The sequence below is a fragment of the Halichondria panicea genome, chromosome 8 (assembly GCF_963675165.1).
Source record: "Halichondria panicea chromosome 8, odHalPani1.1, whole genome shotgun sequence".
Taxonomy (NCBI): Eukaryota; Metazoa; Porifera; class Demospongiae; order Suberitida; family Halichondriidae; genus Halichondria; species Halichondria panicea.
In genome coordinates, this window is record NC_087384.1 from 385,359 (window position 1) to 398,885 (window position 13,527).

The following is a 13,527-nucleotide window of genomic DNA, read 5'->3' on the forward strand; positions in this document are numbered from 1 at the left end:
TTGTTGTTGCCTGTTCTAAGCTTTTCCCTATAACGATTAGTACCAAATCCACACGGCAGACAAAGGCTCACAGATCACCTCCAGTTGATCAGCAAAACTCTGCCTAGACAGTTGAAACTGACCGACCAGAAGACCCTGTAGTTGGTACAAGAGAGCCAGGATGATGTCAGGCTCAAAGATAGTTCTTCCAAGCTCTGATGCTGAGCAATATACTGGAAACATTCTTCTTAACACAATAAGAATTATTTCCAAGCCTAAAGGTATGATTCTATTTAGGCCACTCCAAGTGATACTCTGGTTTCTGGTCCTGAAGTTTTTCTAATTGCATGCGGGCGGGCGGCTTTTCTCATTATGTCATTATCAATTTCACCTTATGAATCTCATTATTTTGCAAATGAATATCATTATCACACTATTTTGTACCGCATGGACCATCCTGCGCATGCGTAGTAGAAATAATGAGATAGAAATCCAATAATGAGATAGAAATCCAAGAATAAAATCTGATGCGGGCGGTGGACCAGAAACCAGAATATCACTTGGAGTGGCCTTAGCTACAAGTTATGAGTTTCTTGTAGGTGTGCATGGCAGGAACGCCTATGCGACTTATAATCGTCCAAGTTGGTGGCCAAAAGATGTGGTGTTTTGCTGTTTGAAAGGTATTTACAGTAGATGTGTAAAATTCATTGCTAGGTTACATGTCATTGTGTGTGTTTTTAGGGCCCATAGCTGTCACGAATGGTATCACTACAGTACACCGGAGAAAGGTATTGGCAGCTTTCTTGGAGAAATGTCCTGAGCAGTACACAATGTAAGTTTTTATGAAAGCACCGCAACCTTAGTACACATGATAAAACTTTTGATTTGCATTTTGAAATGGTGCAAGAGAGTGGGAAAACCTTAAGAAGTGTGCCAAAGGTTCAAAGTCCATAATTAATGCAGCTCTTTCCTCACTCTTGCAGCTACCGTTCTAGTGCAGAGCTAACTCCTAAGTAGAATAGAACGAGGCTTCAACATATGCAAAATTAGCCATAACTCAAGAGAATGAAGCATTATTTTGTAAATCCACTAATTGCAATGTAGAAAACGTGACTAGAAGCCTATAAAAGCTCTTACTTGCCCTTCATTTATCATTGAGCAGCTACAGTAGTCTATACACACACAAACACACTACTGTACACCTTGCTGCCAGGCATAATTATTACAGCATCATCGCTCACAGATCACGTCCAGTTGATCAGCAAAACTCTGCCTCGGCTGATCTACTAAAACACCCACTCACTGGTACAAAGAGAGCCAGGATGATGCCAGGCTCAAAGATAGTTCTTCCAAGCTCTAATGCTGAGGAATATTCTGGAGGTATTCTTCGTGGCACCATTTCCCGTATTGTGAACCCTAAAGGTACGTGTGTATATGATTGTTTAGCTATGTATAGAACAAAATTTATTGACAATCTTGTAGGTCAGAGTAACAGAAACTTCTTTACAAGGGACAATTCTCCAAGTTGGTGGCCAAAAGATGTGGCATTTTCTAATTTAGGTATATTTATAGCCAGATAGTTTCAAAATGTGTTGCTAGTCTATAATTGTTATGTATAATTATGTCATTTCGTTGTTTTTTGGGGGCCCAAAGATAGTATCACTGCTGTAAACCAGAGAAAGATTTTGGCAACTTTCTTTGAGAAATGTCCTCAGCAGTACACAATGTAAGTGTGGATCGCTCTTTCAGATATTAATGTGTGTTACATCATTGCTCACAGATCACCTCGAGTTGATCAGCAAAACTCTGCTTCGGAAGATGAAACTGACCAACCAGAAGACCCTGCAGTTGGTACAAAGAGAGCCAGGATGATGCCAGGCTCAAAGATAGTTCTTCCAAGCTCTGATGTTGAGGAATACTCTGGAAACATTCTTCAGACAATAATTTCGCATATTGGGAACCCTAAAGGTATGATTCTATTTAGCTACAAGCTGTGTGAGTTTCTTGTAGGTCAGAGTGGCGGCAGGAACGCCTATGCGTCTTATAATCGTCCAAGTTGGTGGCCAAAAGATGTGGTGTTTTCCTGTTTGAAAGGTATACAGTAGATACGACTGTGCAAAATTCGTTGCTAGGTTACATGTCATTGTGCGTGTTTTTAGGACCCACGGGTGCCACAAATAGTATCACTGCTGTACACCAGAGAAAGATATTGGCAGCTTTCCTGGAGAAATGCCCTGAGCAGTACACAATGTAAGTTTTATGCAAGCACAGCAACCTCAGTGCATATGCTAAAACTTTGATATAATTATATGTATGCAGAAATGGTGCAAGAGAAACCTTATAAGAAGTGTGCCAAAAGTTCAAAGTCCATAATTAATGGCTGCATTCTCATAAACATCTTTCCTCACTCTTGTCTAACTATTAAGTGGAATAGCACGAGTCTTAAGAAGTTCAACATATTCAAAATTAGCCATAACTCGAGAATGAAGCATTATTTTGTAAATTCATGTCGTAACTAGAAGCCTATAAAAGCTCTTACTTGCCCTTCATTTATCATTGAGCAGCTGCAGTAGTCTATACACACACAAACACACTACTGTACACCTTGCTGCCAGGCATAATTATTAATGTGTGTTGCATCATTGCTCACAGATCACCTCCAGTTGGTCAGCAAAACTCTGCTATACTAAAAGGTGTTCGTACAAAGAGCTCAAAGATAGTTCTTCCAAGCTCTAATGCTGACAAATACTGTGGACTCTATCTTCGTAGAACCGTTTCCCATATTGCGAACCCTAAAGGTACATGTGTAATATGATGTTTATACTACAGAACGAAATGTATTGACAATCTTGTAGGTCGGAAGGGGAAGGGCGGCTTCTACACGAGTGATAATCATCCAAGTTGGTGGCCAAAAGATGTGGCGTTTGTTCCTTCAGGTATATTTTATAGTCATGGCAGATAGTTTCAAAATGTGTTGCTAGTTTATAATTGTTATGTATAATTATGTCATTTTGTTGTTTTTTGGGGGCCCAAAGATTATATCAGTGCTGTAAACCAGAGAAAGGTTGTGGCAGCTTTCTTGGAGAAATGCTCTGAGCAGTACACTATGTAAGTAATGCCCATCAGGTTACAGATATTAATGTGTGTTACATCATTGCTCACAGATCACCTCGAGTTGATCAGCAAAACTCTGCTTCGGAAGATGAAACTGACCAACCAGAAGACCCTGCAGTTGGTACAAAGAGAGCCAGGATAATGCCAGGCTCAAAGATAGTTCTTCCAAGCTCTAATGTTGAGGAATATTCTGGAAAAATTCTTCGTGACACAATTTCACATATTGTGAACCCTAAAGGTATGAACTACGTACTAGTCTCGAAATCCAGCCGGTTCTCATTAGTAGCGTGGGAGGGAGAGAACCGTCTGGTGGCTCTGGGCATACTTTTCTGTCGTCGGACGGAATGTTGGTAGAGTATATACATTGGAGCCTTATCCACAAGAATGTAAGATAGCTTTCAAGAATAACACAGCTAGTTCTTTTTAGTGCGCATTAAATTGTGGTTATTATCCACGTGGTTAACACATTCCTGGCTGACAGAACAGAACGCCCAGAGTGAGAACTAATGAGAACCGGCTAGAATTCGAGACTAATGGCATGTACATAGAAATTTCTTTGAGTTTCTTGTAGGTTTGATGGTCAGAGACTTCTACAGTAGTGAAAATTGTCCCAGTTGGTGGCCAAAAGATGTGGCTTTTTGTATTCTGTCAGGTATGGTCAGAAGTGCACAGCCTAACAGTAGATATGTGTAAAATTCATTACTAAGCTGATTACAATGCGGTCATTGTGTGTGTTTTTAGGGCCCAAGGCTACCATGAATGGTATCACTGCTGAACACCAGAAAAAGGTATTGGCAGCTTTCTTGGAGAAATGTCCGGAGCAGTACACAATGTAAGTTTTATGCAAATTGATGTATTTCATTATACCTATGGATTTCCTCACAGATCACCTAGGAAACAGCTACTCAATCCCACCTCTTCCCCACACGTTGGTGATAAGCAACCAGTAAGAGAAGTCAGCCCACAAAGTTCCTCTGAAAGTTCCTCTGAAAGTGATCAAGAAGAGCCTGTAGGAATGAACCAAACACCACCTACTGGAGCTAATCGTACCCAATCAGTTGGAGCCACAATCAGCACTGCTGCACAACATGCAAGCCCAAAGCTTATCCTACCCAGCTCTTGTGCAAATGACTACTCTCAACCTGCTCTCATTTTGCTAATTCAAAAGATTTTGAATCCCCTGCAGCTGCAAGGTAAGTCGTTTGTGTTGTCCTATATCCACTGACATGAATGTTTTTGCAGGAAGAAAATTCACGTACTTCTGTGCTAATTGTCCCAGCTGGTGGCCGACTGATGTACCATTCATTAATGCAGAAGGTTCATAGCATTCAGTATAATTATTTGTATGATTACTAATGAGTACAAACGTTTTATACTGATCAGAAATAGAGACCCTGGGTATATATAGGATCTATATAGAACTGCCTCAGGTACATTTCTCTTTTACAGATATGAAATCTGAAATCAGGAGAAAAGTACTGACAGCTTTCCTGGAGAAATGTCCTGACCAGTACACAATGTAAGTAATGCCCATCAGTTTACAGATATTAATGTGTGTTGCTCACAGATCACCTCCAGTTGATGAGCAAAACTCTGCCTCAACAGCTGAAACTGACCAACCAGAAGACCCTGCAGTTGGTACAAAGAGAGCCAGGATGATGCCAGGCTCAAAGATAGTTCTTCCAAGCTCTAATGTTGAGGAATATTCTGGAATCATTCTTCGTGGCATCATTTCGCGTATTCTGAACCCTAAAGGTACATGTGTATATGATTGTTGTTGAGCTAAAGGACGAACTTTTTTATAGGTTGGGTTAGCAGAAATATCTACGCGAGTGACAATCGACCAAGTTGGTGGCCAAAAGATGTGGCGTTTACTGCTCCAACAGGTATGATCTAAAGAACATGCACAGCCAGTAAAAGTGATTGTGCACAATTAAAGTTCGTTGCTAGGCTAATCATAATCAGTGGAGTAATTAAGAAAAGGGGGTCCTCCCAACTTTGATGTTCTAAAAGTAAAAACATGGGCAAAATGTATACTCCTTTCTCCAAAATTATCATCTATATGTGTTTTACAAGTCTAGAGAATGGGCGAACCTATCCGAAATAAGAATAACTCTTGAGTAAAGTTGTTGAAAAAATATATTTTCCATATCAGATGCTACTAGAATGCACCACATGCAGTGTGTCCCATATTTACTGGCCCCTCACACTACTCAAAAATGTCTACTCCACTGATGATGCTTGTCATTGTGTGTGTGTTTTTAGGGCCCAAGGCTATCGCCAATGGCATCACTACTGCACCCCTGAGAAAGGTATTGGCAGCTTTCTTGGAGAAATGTCCTGAGCAGTACACAATGTAAGTTTTATGCAAATTGATGCAAGGTCGAAGGAAAGCTAGCTGCACATGAAAGCTAGGTATTATATATTTGCATGCTAAGTAACAGATTTTGTGCTCACAGATCACCTCCAGTTGATCAACAAAACTCTTCCTCGACAGTTGAAACTGACCAACCGGAATACCCTGCAGTTGGTACAAAGAGACCCAGGATAATGCCAAGCTCAAAGATAGTTCTTCCAAGCTCTGATGTTTATGAATATTCTGGAAACATTCTTCAGAGCTTAATGTCATGTATTGCAAACTCTAAAGGTGGGATTCTATTTAGCTACAGTCCGAAATTCTGAATTTCTTGTAGGTTGGACGGGCAGAAATGTCTACACAAGTGGTAATCGTCCAAGTTGGTGGCCAAAAGATGTGGCGTTTGCTTCTATGACAGGTATAATTTATAGTGACAAGTACACAGATTTGTGCAGAGTTTGTGGCTTGCATGATAACTACCGTATTGTTACTATACGGGTACTAATTTTAGCGATTTTGTAATTAACGCTAAATTAACTACACGCTAATAATAAAACGCAATTAAAAAAATTATGAGATTAAAAAAAAAATTTTTTTCTTTTTTTAATGTACTTTTATATTATGTAATGTACTTTTGAGAGTATGCTAAGCAAGCTAGCCCTTTCTTCATCTGTATCTGACTCCAAACTTTCCATTTAACCTTAAAACTCATACTTGTACATTTTTTATATTATTGTGGTAATGAATTTTCTACAAATCCGGCAAAATTAGTACCCTAAAAACAGACTGAAAACGCTAAAATTACTACCCGTCTATAATAGTAACATTAAGGCATATCGATTGTGTTGCTGTTATGGATATTTAGGGCGCAAAAGTACTGGTATTGTCACTGCTGTACACCAAAGAAAGGTATTGGCAGCTTTCTTGGAGAAATGCCCTGAGCAGTACACAATGTAAGTTTATAAATTGATGTACGTATTTCATTATACCCATGGATTTCCTTACAGATCACCCGGGGCTTGGATACTCAATACCACCTCTTCCCCACTCGTTGGTGATAAGCAACCAGTAAGAGAAGTCGTCAGCCCACAAAGTTTCTCTGAAAGTGATCAAGAAGAGCCTGTAGGAATGAACCAAACACCACCTACTGGAGCTTATCGTACTCAATCAGTTGGAGCCACAATCAGCATTGCTGCACAGCATGCAAGCCCAAAGCTTATCCTACCCAGCTCTTGTGCAAATGACTACTCTCAACCTAGTCTCATTTCGCTAATTCGAAAGATTTTAAATCCCCAACGTAAGTCGTTTATATTGTCTTATAAACCACTAACATGAAGATTTTTTGCAGGGCGACACTTCATATACTCCAGTGCTAATTGTCCCAGCTGGTGGCCGACTGATGTACCATTCATTAGGACGGAAGGTTCATAGCAATACATAATTATGCGTAAATGTCAAAGGAAAACATTGTTTTAGTTCAAATATTTTACACTGATCAGAAATAGTCTTGTACAGATATGGAAGCTAAGGACAGGACAAAAGTACTGACAGCTTTTCTGGAGAAATGCCCTGAGCAGTACACAATGTAAGTAATGCCTATCAGTTTAAAGATATTAATGTGTGTTGCATCATTGCTCACAGATCACCTGCAGTTGATCAGCAAAACTCTGCCTCGATAGTTGAAACTGACCAACCAGAAGACACCATCGTTGATGTACAAATGAATGCAAGTGAATCTGATGCTGAATCTGATGCTAGCATAACAAGTGACCCCGAAGATCTGGTGAATAGTCTAGAGCAACACCTTCTGGATTCTAGGAAAAGAAGGCTCGAGGCTGAGAGGAAAGTTGAGGAGCTGACGAAAGAAGTCAAACGTCTCAGAGAAGAAAGGAAGTTCATAGGTTCTATTGTGAAACGATCACGACTCCATCACTAGCACTAGTGTTTAGTCCCTCATACCTAACTGTCCATTAATTTTGTAAAATCAAAGATCACATTTTGGTCACCTTCCTGGTCATTCATCCACTAAGTTGTTGTTCACATTTCTAGCTAAAATAGTTTGTTGTATTCTCCAGCATTGCTTAGCTTCGCTCACTCTCATTCTTGTATGTACATTTGACATCGATAAATTGCAAATGACATATAATTAGTAATACAGAGCAATAACTGCCATGCATGGCTATCAAGTGAGATTTGTTGTTGCCTGTTCTAAGCTTTTCCCTGTAACGATTAGTACCAAATCCACACGGCAGACAAAGATGATGCCAGGTTCAAAAATAGTTCTTCCAAGCTCTAATGTTGATGATTATACTGCAACAGCTCTTCGTAGCATAATTTCACATATTGTGAACCCTACCCGTAAGCTTCTGATTCCATCCCCTTCTCGCTACAGAGCTAAAAATTCTCTTGACTACCTGCAGGTGTGAAGGGTAGAAGCAGCGGCAAAGAAATCTACAAGATTGAGAATTGTCCGAGTTGGTGGCCAAAAGATGTGCTGTTTTCTTCTGTGTTAGGTATAATTAGGTATAATTAGATCATAGATTATCTATGGGTACGTATTTTAATATAGTCGGAGCACAGTGCTACCAGTAGATCTTTTACGATAGATCTACGTGCAATATTCGTTTTGTTGCTTTCTGTAGTGCCCAAGGCTGTCACAAATGGTGTCACTGCTGTACACCGAAGAAAGATTTTGGCAGCTTTCTTGGAGAATTGTCCGGACCAGTACACAATGTAAGTAATGCCCGTCTTTTGTCCACTTTCCCGTACCCTCTCTTGTAGATTAGCTCTCGCACTGTCTTCAGGTTAGGGTACCTGTGTGTGTGTGTGTGTGTGTGTAGAGCACTTGGTCACTGGCATGCATTTTGGGCATGGTTGATCAGGTTACAGATATTAATGTGTGTTGCATCATTGCTCACAGATCACCTCCAGTTGATCAGCGAAACTCTGCCTCGACCATTAGAACTGACCAACCAGCAGTTGGTACAAAGAGAGCCTGGATGCCAGGCTCAAAGATAATTCTTCCAAGCTCTGATGCTGAGCAATATACTGGAAACGTTCTTCTGAACACAGTTTCAAGTATTGCCAAGCGTAAAGGTATGATTCTATTTAGCTACAAGTTATGAGTTTCTTGTAGGTCAGAGTGGCGGCAGGAACGCCTATACGAGTGATAATCGTCCAAGTTGGTGGCCAAAAGATGTGGTGTTTTCCTGTTTGAAAGGTATATAGCACACAGTAGATATGACTGTGCAAAATTCATTGCTAGGTTACATGTCATTGTGTGTTTTTAGGGTCCAAGGCTACCATGAATGGTATCACTACAGTACACCAGAGAAAAGTATTGGCAGCTTTCTTGGAGAAATGTCCGGAGCAGTACACAATGTAAGTTTTATGCAAATAATGAAAGGTTGATGGAAAGCTAACTGCACATGAAAGCTAGGTATTATATATTTTGCATGCTAAGTAACAGGAAACACGAATCTTAAGAGACTGCATGTAATAGTATAGTCAGTCTATACTTAACCACAACCCTATAGTCTACCGTATATTTCACTGCTGATTGGCACACCGAAGCATAATACGTGGTGTATTGTGTTGTGTTGTGTCATTGCTCACAGATCACCTCCAGTTGATCAGCAAAACTCTGCCTCGACAGTTGAAACTGACCAACCGGAATACCCTGCAGTTGGTACAAAGAGAGCCAGGATGATGCCAGGCTCAAAGATAGTTTTTCCAAGCTCTAATGTTTATGAATATTCTGGAAACATTCTTCAGAGCTTAATATCACGTATTGCAAGCTCTGAAGGTGGGATTCTATTTAGCTACAATCCGAAATTCTGAGTTTCTTGTAGGTTGGGGCAGAAACTTCTACACAAGTGATAATCGTCCAAATTGGTGGCCAAAAGATGTGGCGTTTACTCCTATGACCGGTATATAGTGACAAGTACACACAGTCTAACCAAGGGCGTATAAAAGAAGAGAGGGCATGCAACTCCACTATCAGTACATGTAGCTAGCAGAGTTCAAACGTGGGCGGAGGAATGTGTGCATTTGCATGAAGTGCTAAAAATAGAAATGAAAATGAAATGAATATTTTTAGCATTTCATGCAAATGCACACATTCATCCGCCCACGTTTGAACTCTGCTCATATTAGGAATTGCATGCCCCCTCTTCTTTTATACATCCTTGGTCTAACAATAGAGTTTGTTGCTTGGTAACTATATTATGCATATCGATTATGTTGCTCTTGTTATTGATCTTTAGGGCACAAAACTACTGGTATTGTCACTACTGTACATCGGAGAAAGGTATTGGCAGCTTTCCTGGAGAAATGTCCTGAGCAGTACACAATGTAAGTTTTATGTAAATTGATGTACGTATTTCATTGTACCCATGGATTTCCTCACAGATCACCTGCGGCGTGGCTACCCTCTTCCCGACTCGTTCGTGTTAAGAAACCAGTAAGAGAAGTCAGCCCACAAAGTTCCTCTGAAAGTTTCTCTGAAAGTGATCAAGAAGAGCCTGTAGGAATGAACCAAACACCACCTACTGGAGCTTATCGTACCCAATCAGTTGGAGCCGCCACAATCAACACTGCTGCACAACATGTAAACCCAAAGCTTATCCTACCCAGCTTGTGTGCAAATGACTATTATCAACCTGCTCTCATTTCGCTACTTCAAAATATTTTAAATCCCCAACGTAAGTCGTTTGTATTGTCTTATAAACCACGAACATGAATATTTTTGCAGGGCGACAATTCATATACTCCAGTGCTAATTGTCCCAGCTGGTGGCCGACTGATGTACCATTCATTAGGGCGGAAGGTTCATAGCAATACATAATTATGCATAAACTTCAATGGAAAACATTGTTTTAGTTCAAATATTTTACACTGATCAGAAATAGAGAACCTAAGTTCTATAGAAGTGCCTCGGGTACAAATCTAATAGTTTTTCTTGTACAGATATGGAAGCTAAGGACAGGACAAAAGTACTGACAGCTTTCCTGGAGAAATGCCCTGAGCAGTACACAATGTAAGTAATGCCCATCAGGTTACAGATATTAATGTGTGTTGCTCACAGATCACCTCGAGTTGATCAGCAAAACTCTGCCTCGATAGTTGAAACTGACCAACCAGAAGACCCTGCAGTTGGTACAAAGAGAGCCAGGATGATGCCAAGCTCAAAGATAGTTCTTCCAAGCTCTGATGCTGAGGAATATTCTGGAAACTTTCTTCGTGACACAATTTCACATAGTGTGAACCCTAGAGGTATGAACTACGTACTAGTCTCGAAATCCAGCCTGTTCTCATTAGTAGCGTTGGAGGGAGAGAACCGTCTGGTGGCTCTGGGCATTCATAGCATAATTATATGATGTGTGTAAATGTCAAAGGAAAACCATTGTTTTAGTTCAACACTGATCAGAAATAGAGACCCTAAGTTCTATAGAAGTGCCTCAGGTACAAATCTAATAGTTTTTCTTGTACAGATATGGAAGCTAAGGACAGGACAAAAGCACTTTCAGCTTTCCTGGAGAAATGTCCTGACCAGTACACAATGTAAGTAATGCCCATCAGTTTACAGATACTAATGTGTGTTGCATCATTGCTCACAGATCACCTCCAGTTGATCAACAAAACTCTGTCTCGATAGTTGAAACTGACCAACCAGATGACACCATCGCTGATGTACAAACGAATGCAAATGAATCTGATGCTGAATCTGATGCTAGCATAACAAGTGACCCCGAAGACCTGGTGAATACTCTAGAGCAGCACCTTCTGGATTCTAGGAAAAGAAGGCTTGAGGCTGAGAGGAAAGTTGAGGAGCTGACGAAAGAAGTCAAACGTCTCAGAGAAGAAAGGAAGTTCATAGGTTCTATTGTGAAACGATCACGACTCCATCACTAGTACCAGTGTTTAGTCCCTCATACCTAACTGTCCATTTACTTTGTAAAATCAAAGATCACATTTTGGTTACCTTCCTGGTCATTCATCCACGGTGGATTAAGTTTTCTAATTTATATCACATTTCTTTATCTAAAATAGTTTGTTGTATTCTCCAGCATTGCTTAGCTTCTCTCACTCTCATTCTTGTATGTAGATCTACTCCCTCTATTCATGATCATGCTGCCAGAACATTTGACATCCATGAATTGCAAATGACATATAATTAGTTAGAATGAGAGCAATAACTGCCATGCATGGCTATCAAGTGAGATTTGTTGTTGCCTGTTCTAAGCTTTTCCCTATAACGATTAGTACCAAATCCACACAAGTGATTCCACCATAAGTAATGCCCATCAGTTTGAAGAGTGTTGCATCATTGCTCACAGATCACCTCCAGTTGTTGATCAGCAAAACTAGCTCTGCCTCGACAGTTGAAACTGACCAACCAGAAAACCCTGCAGTTGGTACAAAGAGAGCCTGGATGTCAGGCTCAAAGATAGTTCTTCCAAGCTCTGATGCTGAGCAATATACTGGAAACATTCTTCTTAACACAGTTTCAATTATTTCCAGGCCTAAAGGTATGATTCTATTTAGCTACAAGTTATGAGTTTCTTTTAGGTCAGAGTGGCCGCAGGAACGCCTATACGAGTGATAATCGTCCAAGTTGGTGGCCAAAAGATGTGGTGTTTTGCTGTTTGAAAGGTATATAGCACACAGTAGATATGACTGTGCAAAATTCATTGCTAGGTTACATGTCATTGTGTGTGTTTTTAGGGTCCAAGGCTGCCGCCACGAATGGTATCACTACAGTACACCGGAGAAAGGTATTGGCAGCTTTCTTGGAGAAATGTCCGGAGCAGTACACAATGTAAGTTTTTAAGGAAAGCACTGCAACCTCAGTACACATGATAACACTTTTGATTTGCATGCAGAAATAGTACAAGAGAGTGGGAAAACCTTATAAGAAGTGTGCCAAAGGTTCAAAGTCCATAATTAATGCAGCTCTTTCCTCACACTTGCAGCTACCATTCTAGTGCAGAGCTAACTCCTAAGTAGAATAGAACGAGGCTTCAACATATGCAAAATTAGCCATAACTCGAATGAAGCATTATTTTGTAAATCACTAATTGCAATGTAGAAAACGTGACTAGAAGCCTATAAAAGCTCTTACTTGCCCTTCATTTATCATTGAGCAGCTGCAGTAGTCTATACACACACAAACACACTACTGTACACCTTGCTGCCAGGCATATTAATACAGTATGATAATGTGTTGCTCACAGTTCACCTCCAGTTTATCAAGTTGGTACAAAGAGAGCCAGGATGATGGCAGACTCAAAGATAGTTCTTCCAAGCTCTAATACTGAGGAATATTCTGGAAGTATTCTTCGTGGCATCATTTCCCGTATTGTGAACCCTAAAGGTGCCATATGTCTGTTTGTTTGGCTACAGAACGAAATTTATTGACAATCTTGTACGTAGGTCAGAGTCACAGAAACTTCTTTACAAGGGATAATTCTCCAAGTTGGTGGCCAAAAGATGTGGCATTTTCTCATATAGGTATATTTTATAGCCAGATAGTTTCAAAATGTGTTGCTAGTTTATAATTGTTATGTATAATTATGTCATTTTGTTGTTTTTTGGGGGCCCAAAGATTATATCACTGCTGTAAGCCAGAGAAAGATTTTGGCAGCTTTCTTTGAGAAATGTCCTGACCAGTACACAATGTAAGTAATGCCCATCAGGTTACAGATATTAATGTGTGTTGCATCATTGCTCACAGATCACATCCAGTTGATCAGCAAAACTCTGCTTCGATAGTTGAAACTGACCAGCCAGAAGTCCCTGCTCTGAAGAATGCAGTTGGTACAAAGAGAGCCAGGATGATGCCAGGCTCAAAGATAGTTCTTCCAAGCTCTGATGCTGAGGAATATTCTGGAAACATTCTTCAGAGCGTAATGATACGTATTGCAAACTCTAAAGGTATGATTCTATTTAACTGCAGTCCGAAATTTCTTAGAGTTTCTTGTAGGTTGGGGCAAAAATTTCTACACAAGTGACAATTGCCCAAGTTGGTGGCCAAAAGATGTGGTGTTTGCTCCAATGACAGGTATGTACTCAGAAGT

The 13,527-nt window shown here is 40.2% G+C and overlaps 3 protein-coding genes across 9 annotated transcripts; all 3 read left to right on the forward strand.

Moving 5' to 3' along the window:
• The first annotated feature begins 16 nt into the window (after positions 1 to 16).
• On the forward strand, positions 17 to 7,578 carry LOC135339482 (uncharacterized). Of its 6 annotated transcripts, XM_064535591.1 has the most exons (28): positions 18 to 260; positions 579 to 659; positions 721 to 811; positions 1,223 to 1,401; positions 1,462 to 1,539; positions 1,633 to 1,705; positions 1,760 to 1,947; positions 1,990 to 2,073; positions 2,139 to 2,229; positions 2,632 to 2,777; positions 2,835 to 2,915; positions 3,015 to 3,087; positions 3,144 to 3,331; positions 3,665 to 3,745; positions 3,835 to 3,925; positions 3,979 to 4,286; positions 4,336 to 4,410; positions 4,543 to 4,612; positions 4,661 to 4,848; positions 4,899 to 4,979; positions 5,359 to 5,449; positions 5,553 to 5,740; positions 5,787 to 5,867; positions 6,315 to 6,402; positions 6,457 to 6,746; positions 6,798 to 6,872; positions 6,965 to 7,034; positions 7,091 to 7,578. In XM_064535591.1, the coding sequence occupies exons 1-28, from the start codon at positions 161 to 163 to the stop codon at positions 7,383 to 7,385; spliced, it is 3,525 nt and encodes a 1,174-aa protein (XP_064391661.1). In that variant the 5' UTR covers positions 18 to 160; the 3' UTR covers positions 7,386 to 7,578. The 6 variants fall into 6 exon arrangements, 4 of the variants coding, with proteins under 4 accessions (XP_064391661.1, XP_064391660.1, XP_064391662.1 ...); XR_010396013.1 differs by having other exon boundaries at positions 17 to 260; positions 1,760 to 2,073; positions 6,949 to 7,034; positions 7,091 to 7,224; XR_010396014.1 differs by having other exon boundaries at positions 17 to 260; positions 1,760 to 2,073; positions 6,955 to 7,034; positions 7,091 to 7,224.
• A 73-nt stretch (positions 7,579 to 7,651) lies between these two features.
• LOC135339488 (uncharacterized) lies at positions 7,652 to 11,614 on the forward strand. 2 transcript variants are annotated; one of them, XM_064535607.1, is made up of 15 exons: positions 7,652 to 7,807; positions 7,870 to 7,962; positions 8,092 to 8,182; positions 8,370 to 8,545; positions 8,586 to 8,669; positions 8,740 to 8,830; positions 9,067 to 9,254; positions 9,301 to 9,378; positions 9,715 to 9,802; positions 9,860 to 10,152; positions 10,203 to 10,277; positions 10,418 to 10,487; positions 10,536 to 10,723; positions 10,942 to 11,011; positions 11,068 to 11,614. In XM_064535607.1, exons 1-15 carry the CDS (start codon positions 7,708 to 7,710, stop codon positions 11,360 to 11,362), a joined length of 1,980 nt encoding a protein of 659 aa, XP_064391677.1. In that variant the 5' UTR covers positions 7,652 to 7,707; the 3' UTR covers positions 11,363 to 11,614. The 2 variants fall into 2 exon arrangements, with proteins under 2 accessions (XP_064391677.1, XP_064391678.1); XM_064535608.1 differs by lacking the exons at positions 10,418 to 10,487; positions 10,536 to 10,723.
• Positions 11,615 to 11,703: 89 nt separating this feature from the next.
• On the forward strand, positions 11,704 to 13,248 carry LOC135339500 (uncharacterized). The gene is made up of 6 exons (XM_064535628.1): positions 11,704 to 11,979; positions 12,020 to 12,103; positions 12,176 to 12,269; positions 12,685 to 12,824; positions 12,884 to 12,961; positions 13,185 to 13,248. The coding sequence occupies exons 1-6, from the start codon at positions 11,748 to 11,750 to the stop codon at positions 13,220 to 13,222; spliced, it is 666 nt and encodes a 221-aa protein (XP_064391698.1). The 5' UTR covers positions 11,704 to 11,747; the 3' UTR covers positions 13,223 to 13,248.
• Positions 13,249 to 13,527: the final 279 nt, after the last annotated feature.

Coding starts and splice junctions, on each gene's coding strand:
- LOC135339482 (XM_064535590.1), top strand. CDS start 161: ATGATGTCAGGCTCAAAGATAGTTCTTCCAAGCTCTGATGCTGAGCAA. Junction 2,230..2,631: donor TGCCCTGAGCAGTACACAAT/GTAAGTTTTATG, acceptor CATTGCTCACAG/ATCACCTCCAGTTGGTCAGC. Junction 4,980..5,358: donor GGCGTTTACTGCTCCAACAG/GTATGATCTAAA, acceptor GTGTGTTTTTAG/GGCCCAAGGCTATCGCCAAT.
- LOC135339488 (XM_064535607.1), top strand. CDS start 7,708: ATGATGCCAGGTTCAAAAATAGTTCTTCCAAGCTCTAATGTTGATGAT. Junction 7,963..8,091: donor GCTGTTTTCTTCTGTGTTAG/GTATAATTAGGT, acceptor TGCTTTCTGTAG/TGCCCAAGGCTGTCACAAAT. Junction 8,546..8,585: donor AAGTATTGCCAAGCGTAAAG/GTATGATTCTAT, acceptor AGTTTCTTGTAG/GTCAGAGTGGCGGCAGGAAC.
- LOC135339500 (XM_064535628.1), top strand. CDS start 11,748: ATGCCCATCAGTTTGAAGAGTGTTGCATCATTGCTCACAGATCACCTC. Junction 12,270..12,684: donor TGTCCGGAGCAGTACACAAT/GTAAGTTTTTAA, acceptor TGTTGCTCACAG/TTCACCTCCAGTTTATCAAG. Junction 12,825..12,883: donor CCGTATTGTGAACCCTAAAG/GTGCCATATGTC, acceptor TCTTGTACGTAG/GTCAGAGTCACAGAAACTTC.